The sequence below is a fragment of the Pogona vitticeps genome, chromosome 5, assembly GCF_051106095.1.
Source record: "Pogona vitticeps strain Pit_001003342236 chromosome 5, PviZW2.1, whole genome shotgun sequence".
NCBI classification, from domain to species: Eukaryota; Metazoa; Chordata; class Lepidosauria; order Squamata; family Agamidae; genus Pogona; species Pogona vitticeps.
In genome coordinates, this window is record NC_135787.1 from 187,332,738 (window position 1) to 187,347,726 (window position 14,989).

Below are 14,989 nucleotides of genomic sequence, written 5' to 3' on the forward strand. Positions count from 1 at the left end.
GGATTTGCATTGCAGTGCAGATGTGAACCCGACTGAGTTTTCTTCAGGATGAACCATGACAAGCTGGGAAGAACCTTTTCCCCACCTGGAAAAGCAGCATCCAAATCTGTCCTGGAGTTTAGAACATAAGTTTTAGGAGAGCGCACAGACTTCAGGAGACACTTGCCAATTGTCTGCACAATGTCCTTGCCCAGTGCAATAAATCAGTTGCCATACTCAAACAGAAGGCAGTGAAAAAACAGTACGAACATCTCAGCTGAAGATAGCAATTGTACAGTTAATGACAGAAAGCTGTAGCACAGAGTTTAAACACCTTGATGCTAGCAGTCATTTGCCAGAGGGTTGCCCTGATAAGGTGTAGGAGTCAACAAACACCAGAGATGTGGCAGATCCAGCATTCCCTCGCATAAAGTTCCATAGGCTAGGAACAGCCACACAAAAGGCCAAACCATAGAAAAGATCTTGGAGACTTCCTTTTTCACTGGTGGAGGAAGCCTCTCTGTTACCGTCATTGGGGGGTCATAGCTGCTGTGGCCACTTTGTCACCTGTCAGCCAGCCTTCTGTTGATACACCTCTCAGGTGAGCTAGTTTTCAGGTAACAGACCCACATTCTCCACCTGGGAGAACTTGCCAGAGCTTAGAACCTTGGAGAATTCAAGATCACCCCCATCTTACACTGAAGGGGACAGCTTACAAAAATATATCTACCCACCCATTCACAAATAGAGAAGAATGGTCTCAATAATAAATCTCCATGAATTGTCCCTAAAAATCATGACACTAAAAGGTTAGAATGTTCCAAACATTGCATTGCTTTCAATTACTGTTTTCTCCTTGTTACCTGCAAAAATAACATTCCAGCTTTGGGATTTAAGCTCTATTGAATTCAGTGATATTGGCTCTGGGTTAAACTTAAATAGGCCAAAATCCAGTTACTGTTTAGTGCACAGAAGGGCAATCATGCAAACTGTATGTACATTGTGCACATAGGCAATCCCGTGTGCACAATCGATTGAACAACCAGCGCATGGGTATGCACATGATAGAGAGCAAGCAAATTAGCTTATGTAATTGCTCTTCCTTGGGAGGAAAGTGATGACAAACCTAGACAGTATCTTAAAAAGCAGAGACATCACCTTGTCAACAAAAGTCCGAATAGTCAAAGCTATGGTTTTTCCAGTAGCAATGTATGGAAGTGAGAGCTGGACCATAAAGAAGGCTGACTGCCGAAGAATTGATGCTTTGAATTGTGGTGCTGGAGGAGACTCTTGAGAGTCCCCTGGACTGCAAGGAGAACAAACCAATCCATTTTGAAGGAAATCAACCCTGAGTGCTCACTGGAAGGACAGATCCTGAAGCTGAGGCTCCAGTACTTTGGCCATCTCATGACAAGAGAAGACTCCCTGGAAAAGACCCTGATGTTGGGAAAGTGTGAGGGCAAGAGGAGAAGGGGACGACCGAGGATGAGATGGTTGGACAGTATCTGCGAAGCAACCAACATGAATTTGACCCAACTCCGGGAGGCAGTGGAAAACAGGAGGGCCTGGTGCTCTGGTCCATGGGGTCATGAAGAGTCGGGCACGACTAAACAACTAAATAACAACAATCGCTCTTCCACAATCCTTTAGGTCTTACAGGATCCTGACTGTAAAATCAGACAGCATGGCTGACCTTTTACACACACACTAGACCCCGAGTCGATGGTAAAAAAAGGTAATATGGGAACAATGACCGACGAAGGATGGTGATAAAATATTCCAGTAATGAAATATGAAGCCAGTATAAATGCTGAACTGACACAATAATCAGCTGAATGTGAAAGACCGAGAGAAAAGTGGCTGTTTTCATGCCCTTTTCATGGCCAAAATCTCTGGACCGTATCTTGTTTATATACATCTTCAAAACTGCCTCGAGCACCAAATATTTTTGAACACTGAACTTGTAATTTCTCATGGAAACCGGTGAAAAATACCCTCCGGCCTCTTTTATACTGCTGTAACATTATCTACAATAAATCGCCCTGAACATCTTAATTTAAAACAAAAATTAGAAGAGCTGAAAAACCCATTTTAATAGGTGACAGGGATTAATTTTGTGTAATTTTATTAATTTTTTACATTCGCATCTTATTTATATGAGGTTATATGATCGTTTTATTAGGTTTGGGGATTAATTAAGGGCTTTATTAAGTTTTGAATATGGTTAAGGTTGAAAAAAAGCTTCAGAAAAGCCACTGCTTCTGTTTATTACACGGCTCTGTGATGGCACCTCATTATTAATTTTTTTGGGGGGGGAGGGTGTCTTTTAGATGTTCAATTAGTTTTAGTTAAAGTTCTTTACTTCTAAAAGAGAGCTTACTCAATATATTGTTAAGAGTGTTTTTTGTTTCTGTTTTTAATGACTTGTTTATATAAAATAGCTTTCACATTTTTAGTAGATTTGACGCATCTTCTTGGGGCTTATATTTGGATTCAGATCTAAGTACTTGGTATATTCACACACATTAAACATATCTTTCTTGATTTCACAGGCTCATAACAAAGTAGATAAAATTGTGCAGCGAAGTGTTGGGCAAAAGGCAGATCTGGATCTACTGGTGATTTACCAGTAGCTTTTGTGAGTGTGTAGTAAGAATTGTGAACTTAGTGCTGGTACCAAAAACAAAAGAGCATTCTTTTCCTAAACTGTAAGCATACGATCTTCCTACTCTTATTTCATATTCAGTTGTTGAATCTTGACGTTCATGTTGTAAAAAAAACACACAAAAAAACCCGGTAGATCTTGCAAGTTCAAAGTCTACTCATTCCTGTTGTGCATAGGTTGTAAGGATATTATCATTTAAACATGAGTGTAGATTGCTCTCTTGTGGTTAAGTGCAGAATTGCCCTCTTCAAGGTTGCTTAGCTAAAAAGCCACATCCCACTTAGAATCACAGGATAATGGAGTTGGAAGACCCCTCGGAGGCCATCAAGTCCAACCCCTGCTCAATGAAGGAATCCAAGTTAAAGTATATTTGACAGATGGTTACCCAGCTTCCTCTTGAATGCTTCCAGTGTTGGAGAGCTATCTCTCAAGGTAATTGGTTCCATGATCATCCTTGACAAAGATGATGGAAAGCATCTCTAATAATAACAATTGTGTGCCATCAAGTCCATTCTGACTTACGGCAATCCTTTTCAGGGTTTTCTAGGTAGAGAGCACACAGAGGTGGTTACCCATTATTTCCTTCTCCTGGAGGGGATCCTGCGACTGCACAGCTGGCCCAAGGCCACCCAGATTGGCTCTACTTGCAGGAGGCCCATTGGGGGAATCGAACTCCCAACCTCTGGCTCAATGGCCAGAGACCTAAACCATTGAGCTATCCAGCCAGCTGGAAGGGATCTCTGACAGCTTGCAAACATTAACTAACTGATTTGCATTTGTGCCAGCACAACTTCTGCCATCTGAAATAGGATAGTGCTGCTACCCGCACCCCCTGCCCATTCCCTCCAGTGATGTCGAGGGGATGGGGCACTTAAGAGGGGAATGGAGGACAGAAGACCATGGGGCTGGTGGCTGTCTCCTAGTCATTCCCCACGAGATCTCAGCTCCAAAGGCCCAGATGTGAGCAGCCAGCCCTGCGGCCATCTCTCTCTAGAGCTGAACCTGCAGCCGTCAACGATTGAAACCAATCTATTACTATCTGGTGCAGAGCCCAGCAGTCTCCTCTTCCTTGAAACCCACCCATATGTGTTCTTGGGGGAGGGATGGTGATGACAGCGGCAATGAATGGAAGGTGGAAGCTCTGCCAAAGGCATAGAACTCCACTCCAGCATTTCAGTACCTGCGGGAACGGCCTGACCACAGCGAATGTTTGGTCTGCTCCTGATTTGGGTGATGCTTTTATCAGAATGGCTAGTAGCCATCATAAGAGCAGCCTTGCAGCTAAGTGGATGGTATAAAAGTTGAATGAATGAATGAATGAATGAATGAATGAATGAATGAATGAATGAATGAATGAATGAATGAATGAATGAATGAATGAATGAATGAATAAAACCAAGCACAAGACTTTCTACCAGGCAAGATGGCAAACAAAAGCAAAAAAGGAAGGAGACCCATGGCTAATGTCCTGCGCTTCCCAAGGCATGTCAGAGGAACCACCAAATATTTATTGTAGGCTGCTCCGTGTCACTGCATTCTGTTCTTATGCCTAGCCTGTACAACGGCTCTTTCAGGGATAGAGACTTTGGGATCATAGCAGTAGGGAGAAAGAGGTGACCAACGTACACTTGACAGAAAGGGTAGTTGCCAAAATAAACAGCTGTGGGTTTTTTCTTTGTCTGTTTGCTTCAAGGCCTGCCTTGTCATGACAATGTGGCCCGATGCACCGGTCAGATTATGTCTGTGTGGCCTCTTAACGGGAAGTTGCCAATGATAAAAACCACTGCAAAATTCATCTGAAGGGCAATAAAGGTCTAGGCAAAACCTAGGAGATTCTGAGGCTCATCATCTCAGAGCTCTTTCCAAAAACATATAAAAGTAATTAAAAAAAAACACCTTGCAAAGTACTTTTGGAGCCTTGCTTTTCTTCCAATGTTGCTGAAAAGTGTAAATGTTTCTTTTAATGTTGCTGAACAGTGCAAACTTGCCCAAAATGCAAACTCTGGTTCATTTAAGAGCCTTTTATTGATCAGGATCTGGTTGTCATGTAAATGCTTCGAACCTGCTTACTTCTGCTTAAATATGTCTTTTCAGCCCACCTACAGTGCATCTTCGGCTCTCCTTTTTTATTGATAGAGCTCTTAAATTTATATCCCACCTTTCCTCCAGTGTGGTCAAGGAGACGCTCCATGCATGCCACAACAAGCCTGTGGGGTAGGTCATGCCCCAAGAGACGAGTCTTAAACTTGCATCTCCCGTTGAAAAATAAAAGCAGAAAAATATTTTAAAGGCACTGTATTCCACAGATAGTTATTAACTGCTCGATCCCCTTTTCTCTCCCCCACCCTTTCTTCATGTTGCCCTTATTTGTGAATTAAATTTTTAAAAATTCAATTAAATTGATTTAATTTAATTTAATTTAAATAATTAAATTTTTAAAAATTAATAAAATTTAAAAAATTCAATTTAATTCAATTTTGAAATAATTTTTTTAAAATTCAAAAATAAAAAGGAAATCAGCAAGCTGCCAGCATCCTTTTAAAGCAGGGTGAGCTTTACGAATGGCAGATTACTTGAAACAAGGTTCTAGTCTAGTGGTTCCCAGTCTTGTGTTCCCAGATGTTCTTCGACTAAAACTCTCAGAAGTCTTCACCCCCTCGCTGTGCTGGCCAGGATTTACTGGGAATTGTAGTCCAAGAACAAATGGGAACCCAGGGTCGGGAAGCACTTCGTCCCTATGATAGTTCCGCAGGCTGGCGCACCTCGAGTGCCTTCTTATCACTTGATTTGGCTCTAAAAAACCCACTCTATTTGGAAAACTGTGTTTCAGGAAGATGACCAGGCAGGCTTGCGTTTGGAAATGAAGGCCTCGATCCCTTCTTGCCCATCCTTCATGGCCAGGTTGTCCACCATGACCCGCGAGGTGGTTCCGTAGGCCGCGCTAAGATCTTGCTCCATCTGTTTGTAAAAGGCGGCTTTCCCCAGTGCCAAAACAGACCGGCTGCTCTCGCATATCTTGCGGGCAATTCTCAAGGTTTCCTCTTCTAATTTGTCCTCTGGGACCACTCGGCTGACGAGCCCGTGAAGAAGCGCTTCCTGAGCGGTCATGGGTTCACCTGTGAGCAACATCCGCAGGGCAACCTGAAGAGCAATTTTGCAACCGGAGAAAGGATTATCTGATGTTGGTTCCTTTCAAGGCCAGGAACGGTGCACAGTAGGACCCCTGTATGCATGGGGGATCCATTCCAAGCCCTCTTGTGGATGCCAAAACCCGCAGATAATAATAAACCTTATACATAAGCACCACACTTTTTGGAGTTTTGCTTTTTAGCATGGTTTCTGGCCCTCTCTAGTGGCTAGTTCTGGTAATCACATCAGGGAAATACATATTTTTCCGTGTATAAGACACCCCCATGTATAAGACTATAATCCAAAATTAAGAAAAATAAGTGGGGCTTAGCAAGTGTAGGGGGAAAGGGATCAAAGTGCTGCAGGATCGCTTTGATCCCTGCTTTCCCCTCCACTTGTTTTTGTTCTCTCCTCAGCTTACTTCTGTGTACAAGGCGAGCCTCAATGTTTAGTCTAAAGATTTTAGACAAAAGTATAGTTTTATACAGGGAAAAATACAGTATTTCTGTTTTTTCCCCCCTTTTTATATTTTTATTTTCAGACTGTGGATAAGTGAAACTGCAGATACCAATGCCATGGATACATGGGTCCTGCCGTATATGTATATACGTATACACATGTACATCATGCACCAGCCATGCAAACAAGCTACAGGAACTTGAATGTAACATTAACATAATGTTGTTACGTATATCAAATCGCTTCCAAAGATGTCCAAGGAGTGGTTTACCACTGCCACTCTCTAGCAAGTTTCCGTAGCCAAGCAGGGATTTGAACCCAGGCTCAGAACCCAGGCTGAATAGAGTCTCAGTCTGATATTCTATCCACTACCCCACGTTAGCTCTTGCAACCTCCATACTGGAATTATACATAGGACTCAAGAGTAATAGCCACTGATAGACCCATCCTGAATGAATGAGTCCAAACCTCTTTTAAAAAACCCTCCACTTTGGTGATAATCAGGTGGCAATGAATTCCAGAGTATAACTAAGCACAGTGAGAGGAAGGAGTTCCTCCACCTCCTCAAATATGTGGAAAGCTGCCTGTAGACACAAATCTGCACAATTCTACTGGCTGCCATTACGACCAGCATTAGGATCTCATTATGTTCTGTGGGTTCGTCATCCACACTAAGCAGACATGTAGGGTCACCCCTCTCTCAAAGTTGCCGAGAAAGGAGTGATTGTGCAAAAGGTGGCAAACCATCTTTTTGCCAAAACCTACCTTCCTAGGGAGAGATCGACCCACAGCCACTCCAGGAGTCGAGCAAAACAGACCGACGTTTACTCCCGGGGTGGCAAACGTGGACTTCTCGCTGGCCACAGCAAGATCACAGCTGGCCACAAGCTGGCAGCCCGCCGCGGTGGCCAGGCCATTCACCTTCGCAATTACAGGCACCGGCAGTTTTGGAAGTAAAACCATGATCTGTTAAAAAAAGAGAGAAGTGTATTTTTTAAATTTTTTTTAGAATATCTTAGCAATATATTAGTAAAAACAAAAGATGGCTACAGCATCTCTCTTGTTTTCACCATGTCAGATGAACGTATTTTGCTGGAATCCTGTTAGTGCAGCCTCAGCATGAGTAACTCTGATGATGTCATCAGCCACAGCCGTTGATCTTTAATGAAAAGTTTTGTATCCTCAGCACCGCCACCAAGGTTCTGAGGCTCCCTTTCAAGTTGAGGAAGCTGTTGGGGTTCTCAAGAAGGAAGCTTTTAATGACTGAAATAGCCACCACGGGAACTGTCACCAGCCTTAAGCATGCAGAGCTATGCCAAGAGGATCCCAACCTTTTATTTCTACTTATTTCATACACTGATTGAAGAGTTGACTCAAGAGATTCTGCGGTCTGAGGAAGCGTAAGATGGAGCACTCCCCCATTCCATGTACAAAAGCCATCTGGATGGATAGCTAAATCCATCTTCAACATAGGTGATGATGAGGTAGTATTCTCTGCAACCCTTGGAGGCAGGAGGAGAGGCTGTATGATGCACAGCTTTCTTCTTCTTGCAACCACCCACCAACCTCTGCTGCCCGAGGTCAGTGCCACAACTCTACAAGGCAGCCTCCCGAAGCAAGCCGTGGTCTCGTTAAAATGAAACATCAACTTAGGAAAAGACAACTGCTACAGGAACAGAGACAGGGAAAAATAATCTATAAAAGTGTCAGACTATAGGTAAAACAAATTGAAGTTCTAACTGAATCAAAAAAGATCTTGACTGATGCCAAAAATGTACGTGTCAGACCCCACGTGAGCTTCTCTAGAGGCATGTTCCTAAGACATGAGGTACAGGTAGCCTTATGCCAGGTCTACGTAGCCCACTTTTCTCAAGGCCTTCACTAATAGAATCAAGGGGTCAGAGGTACCTTAGAGGTCATTTAGTCTACCCCTTTGCTCAATGCTGATTTCTGCGTTCTTCAGGTTTGGCGGAGTGGCCACCTAATGTTATTCCTTTGAGTCCAGCCTCCTAAAGAATCTTTCAGAAACCTCAAGCCGCGTGAAAAATCCAACTGCCCAATTAAAATTCCGGAACATGATAAAACGGGACAGGCAACGTATTCCGCATATACGGCACCCATAGGAGCAACTCACTTCAGAGCATGTCTTAAAGACTTCCATGTGGTACTTCTCACCCTTCTCATGAGTCAGTTCTTTTAAGTCATGTCCAGAGGAGAAAACAGGCCCTTCACCTTTGGAGGTGTTTGGGGGAAAAGAAAAAGACAGAAGGTGACAGGATGTTACAAATCATATATTAAAAAATTGGCAATCCTCTTGACCCGAGGCTTATAAGAGGGTTCACACATCAGTGAATGGACGCATGGATCTGACCCATGGTTTTGTCTTGGCTAACAGACAACAGCAGTAACCCCTTCTTCAGTGGGCCAGAACAGGTAGGAGGATAGGTGGTGGAATGATCAACTTTAGCACTCAAAGAGCCTCATCCGGGACCGTTCCGAGTCAAAATGGGAAGGAAGAATGTGAAGCTGGGGCAAAACCTTATTAGGGATGGGGATTTAGGATTTCTTGGACTACAAATCCCATAATTCTCCATTCTGGGATTTGTCCCTGGCAGACAGGCACCTAAATATGGCTCATATGAGAGAAAAAGGCCTAAACTGGATGGCTTTGAGGCCAAGCTAGGCCTCGCTCTACCTTATTCCTGCTCCAGTGCCAGTGGGGAGCTTTCGTTCTAGACAGGAAGCTAGGCCTAGCTTCCTGTCCGGCCTTCCAGTTTAGGCCTTTCTCCCAGGTGAGCCACATTTAGGCATCTGACTGTCTATTGGGGAGAATTCCAAGAACGGAGAGTTATGGATTTGCAGTCCAAGAAATCTGAAAATCCCACCTCTACCGCTTCTCCTCCCAGCTTTTCTCACTGAAATACCTGAAATGATGATGACACGCAGATCTGTGCTCTCTGCCTCCTGCAGAAGGTCCTCACGGAGAGATTTCAGCATGCCGAGGGAAAGGGCATTTCTTTTCTGAGGGTTATTCAAAACGATGTTCCTGTGAAGATAACTTTGGTCAGAGATGGCCCTGGGAGGCAGTTGCCGACCTGGCTCACAGTCTCATGTATTGCACATGGATATAGGCCTTCAGAAAAAGACCACCATACAACACAACAGCAACCAGTCAATCGTCCTGGGGTGTTCGGGCATATTTTTCATGAGGCTGACTCCAAATTGTGACAGCTGTTTTCACTCTTGTATAAGGAAGTGTACTACCTCTGAAAAGGTGCAGTGCAAGAACAGGTACAATAGACTCTCCCGCTCATTGCGGTGTATCAGGTTTGTATCAGGCCATGACTAGCTCACAAAATGGTGGTTTTAAGGCCGCATCCACAATGGTGAGGAATTCTGGGAGTAAAACAACACTGGAGGATGCAAGTTTGTGGGCCAGTGGCTCCAGAAAGTTCCCAAAAAAGCACATTTCAAATAGTTGATTTGACCATTTTTCTTTTCTTTTAAACATGCAAACACTGTTTTGGATTGTCTTAGACTCAGAGAATCAGAATGGAGTTGGAAAAGGCCTACGAGGCCATCCAGTCCAACCCTCTCCTCAGGGCAGGAATCCAGATCCGAGCAGATCTGACCGAGGGTGGTCTGGTTTTCCTCTGAATGCTTCCAGTATAGCACAAAATGCTGAACAAAGGGGTCCAGACACCACATTTCATGTTTTTGAGGTGCTGAAAAATGCTCTGTTAGTGTTGTCGCATATTACAACTAACACAAATACAGTATATATTTGGAAATGATTGCAAAACGATTTTGATGAATTTCGAAGTTTAACTGCTGAATTGATTAATCATGGAGGGAAGTACTCAGCGATTAAACCCAAGAATATGCTCCCCGGTCAATATGTTTCCCTCTGCTCGTCTCCGAGTCCTGAACTTGGGAACCTGGGCCATTTAGTATAGTATACAATATACAGTATGTGATGTTTTAAACCAGACTCTGTGAGTCTCCAGAGACATCCAGATATGAGCACAATTCAGATGCCAACATTCATGCTTTTACAGACTTTCTTCACACATGACGCTTACACAGTACAAGATTCCTGTGCATGTGACCACGTGTTTTCATCTGAGTGAGTGCAAAGTTTAGTTAACAGCTTTGCAAAACATCATTACGGGGAGGGGGGACAGTCTGCAGCTCTGATGATGTGCCTAAAACCTGGGCAACCAATTAATATGATTTCCCCAGCTGATAGCTAAGGGAATCTGGCGAAGATAACTCTGTTTAAGCCCTGTCAGCATCCTCTCTCCCCACAAACGTGAATTTATCTCCTTGCTTATTTATTTTCAAAGGGCTCTTATATGAGGCTCTGCATTGAAGCCTTCCTCGCCTGCGCACAGAACTCTTGCCCCGCAGGGCAAGTTTGCAGAGGACGGAAAAGTTACTCTGGATGGACTACAAAAACCCCCAGTTGGCCACAGGGGTTTTGGGGGGGGGGAATCCTGACCATCAGACACACCGGGTCCACGAGAGCAAAAAAATAAAAAATAAAAAAGGGAAGAAAAAGAAAAAGAAAAGGCTCCTGGCCCGTTCCCGTGAGAACCTAAGAGGGCGCATCGCAAGGAGACGATCATCATGCAGGTAAAAAAAGTGGGGCGCAGCAGGCAATGAGGAAGACCCAACATGGGGCGGACTGACTCGGAAAAAGGAACCCCCCCCCCGGCCCTTGCGTTCGCACAACCCTGAGCGAGGCTCTGAATGGCAGGGACGCGGGCGCATATAATAAAAGGGGAGCTAACAGGGTTTGGAAAAGGGGGCGCAACAAGAGGGGGGGACACGGAATCCCGGGTCTTCCCCCCCCCCCGCAATTTGGCCGAGCGGCTTCCCTTCCCCCACCTGATGCCGTCCCGCTGCCACGAGCGAGTGAGCCGCTCCCCTCCAGCCCCAGCCGCCGCTCCCTCCTCCTCCGGCTTCTCCGGCCCGGCTCCCCCGGAGACCCGGCGGCTAGCGAGCAGGAGCGGCGCCCGGATCCGGGCCCTGCAGCGTCTCAGGCCCGCCGCCGCCGCCGCCGCCATGGCTCGCTCCGGTCCGGGGAACGGAGGGCTCTCGTGCGCCGCCTAGTGCCGGCCGGCCTGCCAGCCAGCCAGCCACCCCTCGCGGGCGCCCCGGGATGGGCGCGAGATCCTACCGCCCAGCGCGCAAGCGGTCCTGCCTCCGCACCCGGACCCGTCAAACGAAGAACAACCACCGCGTGCCTGTAGCCCGGAAGGGACACCCGGGAAGGGCGGGTGGAGGGTCCCCCTTGGAGGGCGTGCGGGCTTCACAGCGGGTTGGATAGGCGCCGCGAGGGCGGATTCTGCCTGCAGAGGCTGGGGTGGGCAGAACCCGCACTCGGCACCACCGAAGCTCCCGCCTAGGTGGCCTTCGGGGGAGCGGCGCGGTCCTAGGATGGCCCCAGAAGAAAGGTGAACCACCTCTGACTACCTACTCTGTAACCTAGAAAACTCCGAATAGGTCAGAAGGGACTTGGTGGCACATCATCATCATCGTTGGCCATTGGGGTTATCAAGGTACAGTATGTCAGCTACTCTGTTTCCCCGAAAATAAGATCTAACCTGAAAATAAGCTCTACAGTGGGGTCTCTACTTAAGAACTTAATCCGTATTGGAAGGTGGTTCTCAAGTTGAAAAGTTCTTATGTTGAATCTACATTTTCCATAGGAATGCATTGAAAACCATTTAATCTGTATCTGCTCTTTTCCGTCCATAGAAACTACATACTGTGATTTTGCAGGATGCTCCTCATATAAGCCCTACGCTAAAAAAATAAGCCCCAGTGAAGTGAAACCCTGCCCTCCACCCTTGTGCAGCAACCAGAAGATGACATGACTGTCTTTGAATAAATGTACGTAGATTGTTGTACATGAAAAAAAAAAATAAAACATCCCCTGAAAATAAAAATAAGCCTTGCTACTTTTTTTGGAGCAAAAATTGATAGAAGACCCTGTCTTATTTTCAGGGAAACACGGTATTTAAGGGGAGGTTTCTCCATGGCTAGCCACCAGTGAGTTTCCATGGCTGATGAGGGGTGTGGGGGCCAGGTTTCCTGAACGCTAGTCCCTCGTTCTGCCCGCCATGCCACGCCAGCTCTCGTCAGAGATAGAGCGAGAGCAAAACTGAGCGGGCAAACAAGTCTGCGGATGGGTATTCGTGCACACGGGCAGGTGTTTACTCAGGTAGGCCTCACCTTGACCCTGTTTGCTCAACTCTGGAATTCAGCCAAAGAGCCAGAAAATGCAGTCGGCTGTCCAAATTAGGAGTCTCTCTCGAGCAGCTGCTGCCATCCTGTGATTGTGTGACTGAATTAAAAACTGGGCAGATGTTTTTGGCGATCACATGCGTGATCCTGAGATCTTCCCCACCGTAGACATTTGCACAGAGGCGGATGACATAGGGAGAGAGCAGGGCAGAGGGTGGCCATATCCCCCCTGATTAGAGACAAGGGTGGTTTTTCCAGTAGCGATGTATGGAAGTGAGAGCTGGACCATAAAGAAGGCTGACCACCGAAGAATCGATGCTTTTGAATTGTGATGATGAAAGAGGCTCTTGAGAGTCCCCTGGACTGCAAGGAGAACAAACCTATCCATTCTGAAGGAAATCAACCCTGAGTGCTCACTGGAAGGACAGATCCTGAAGCTGAGGCTCCAATACTTTGGCCATCTGATGAGAAGAGAAGACTCACTGGAAAAGACCTCGATGTTGGGAAAGTGTGAAGGCAAGAGGAGAAAGGGACAACAGAGGACGAGATGGTTGGAGAGTGTCATCGAAGTGACCAACATGAATTTGACCCAACTCCGGGAGGCAGTGGAAGACAGGAGGGCCTGGCGTCTTCTGGTCCATGGGGTCACAAAGAGTCAGACATGACTTAACAACTAAACAACAGCAAGTGTGGCTTGGCCTATTTATTTACCCGTTCCATTTGAATTGATTTCTATTCCAACTTTATAACAATACAGGAGAAGATCCAAGTGGACATGCAAAGTGATACCACTACAAACAACATAAAGGATAATATGCAAAGTAAACATATACCGTAGTTGTTAATAGAGACGGGCCCCATTCAGACATCCAAACTGCCCTTGGCCAATGCCTCTGGATTCCTTTAATGAGCCAAGATGTAATAATACGCCCAGTGGCTCTCATTTCCTCTTGAGTGACGACATTGTGGTGCATTTATCACCAATTAAGGATACAAACTCTGTGAGTTATTTACTTGTTTATTCATTTAGAATATTTTGCCCCATCTTTCTCCTCAAAAGGGACCCAAGGCAGCTTACATCAGTAAAAGACAAATATTTAAAACTGAAAACAGTAAGAATTGAAATACTAAACCAAACAAATGACACACTAAAAAACAAGTAGATGAAAGCAACACCCAAAGTACATGCAAAACAGTAAGCCACAACAATCCATTTAAAATCTCAGTCTCAGACAGTCACTCAAGGAAAACTTGCCAGAAGAGAAAAGCCTTTGCCTTTGCCTGCTTGCAGAGCCTATTGTGGCAGGGAGTTACAGTAAAGTCTGGGAGCAGTTACTGTAGGTATCTAACTGTTTGGAGTTCAATCTTTCCTATGCGTCCCAGAAGAGCCGGCCTGGGTTGCCTTGGGCAAGCTGCACAGTCCCAGCATTGCCCCAAAAGAAGGGAATGAGTGCTCTCTACCTAGGAAATTCTGAGAAGGGTCACCGTAATTCAGAATTGAGTAGACAGAAGACAATTAAAGGGATGTGGTGGTGCTGCGGATTAAACCGCAGAAGCCTCTGTGCTGCAAGGTCGGAAGACCAGCTGTCGAATCCACGTGACGGAGGGAGCTCCCGTTGCTCGTCCCAGCTCCTGCCAACCTAGCCGTTCGAAAGCATGTAAAAATGCAAGTAGATAAATAGGTACCACCTCAATGGGAAGGTAACGGCGTTCCATGTCCAGTCGCGCTGGCCACGTGACCACGGAAACTATCTTTGGACAAATGCTGGCTCTATGGCTTGGAGACGGGGATGAGCATCGCGCCCTAGAGTCGGACACAACTTGACGAAATGTCAAGGGGAACCTTTACCTTTACCTTACACAATCAAAGTACAGTATAAATGAAATTAGGAGTATCATATGCCTCAGTTAACCACAAGGGGGAAACAGTTTCTAACATAATACGGTAATAATAGTTTGAGCAGATTTTATGGTTCAGCTCCTGTAAAGCCAAATGCAGCCTCTTATACTGTTTGCACTTTAATCACTCCTTTGGTCCCCCCCCCTTTTTTCCCCTGACCACCCTCTTGGCTGCTTATTCCCAGGGGACCCTTGTTCTTGTCTAAGTTTCATTCTCAAATTCTTCAGCTTCATTGCCAAAATGTGAAGCTGAAGGCTGCCACCGGGCACTTTACCAAGCCCCCATGCTTATTAGATTTTCCATAAATATATATCTTCAGTGTCAGCTTCTTATTGGTGGTAGGGCTTGGGAATGCTTGCTTCAAGGAGCGTATCAATTCCAACGGGAAAGGTTTTTGTGTGTACGATCCTAAGTCTTCTTATGGAATACAGTATTCATCAGAGGAAACACAAAGCTTCTGATACAGATGCTAGCTTAGGGCACAATCACACTTGCAAAAAGAACCCCAGTCAACATTCCCTCTCATTTTAAACCCTGCTCTGCCCCTCTTGCATGTGACTCCACCCCTTCAGTGACTCTGCTCCCTGTGCAGGGTTCAGCTGCAA

General features: G+C 45.6%; 1 protein-coding gene across 1 annotated transcript; it reads right to left on the reverse strand.

Annotated features, from left to right (window-relative positions):
- Nucleotides 1-4,650: 4,650 nt before the first annotated feature.
- On the reverse strand, nucleotides 4,651-11,436 carry ECHDC3 (enoyl-CoA hydratase domain containing 3). Its single transcript, XM_073002549.2, has 5 exons — nucleotides 11,123-11,436; nucleotides 9,157-9,278; nucleotides 8,367-8,464; nucleotides 6,998-7,198; nucleotides 4,651-5,785 (listed from the first exon to the last, which is right to left on the reverse strand). The coding sequence occupies exons 1-5, from the start codon at nucleotides 11,299-11,301 to the stop codon at nucleotides 5,471-5,473; spliced, it is 915 nt and encodes a 304-aa protein (XP_072858650.2). The 5' UTR covers nucleotides 11,302-11,436; the 3' UTR covers nucleotides 4,651-5,470.
- Nucleotides 11,437-14,989: the final 3,553 nt, after the last annotated feature.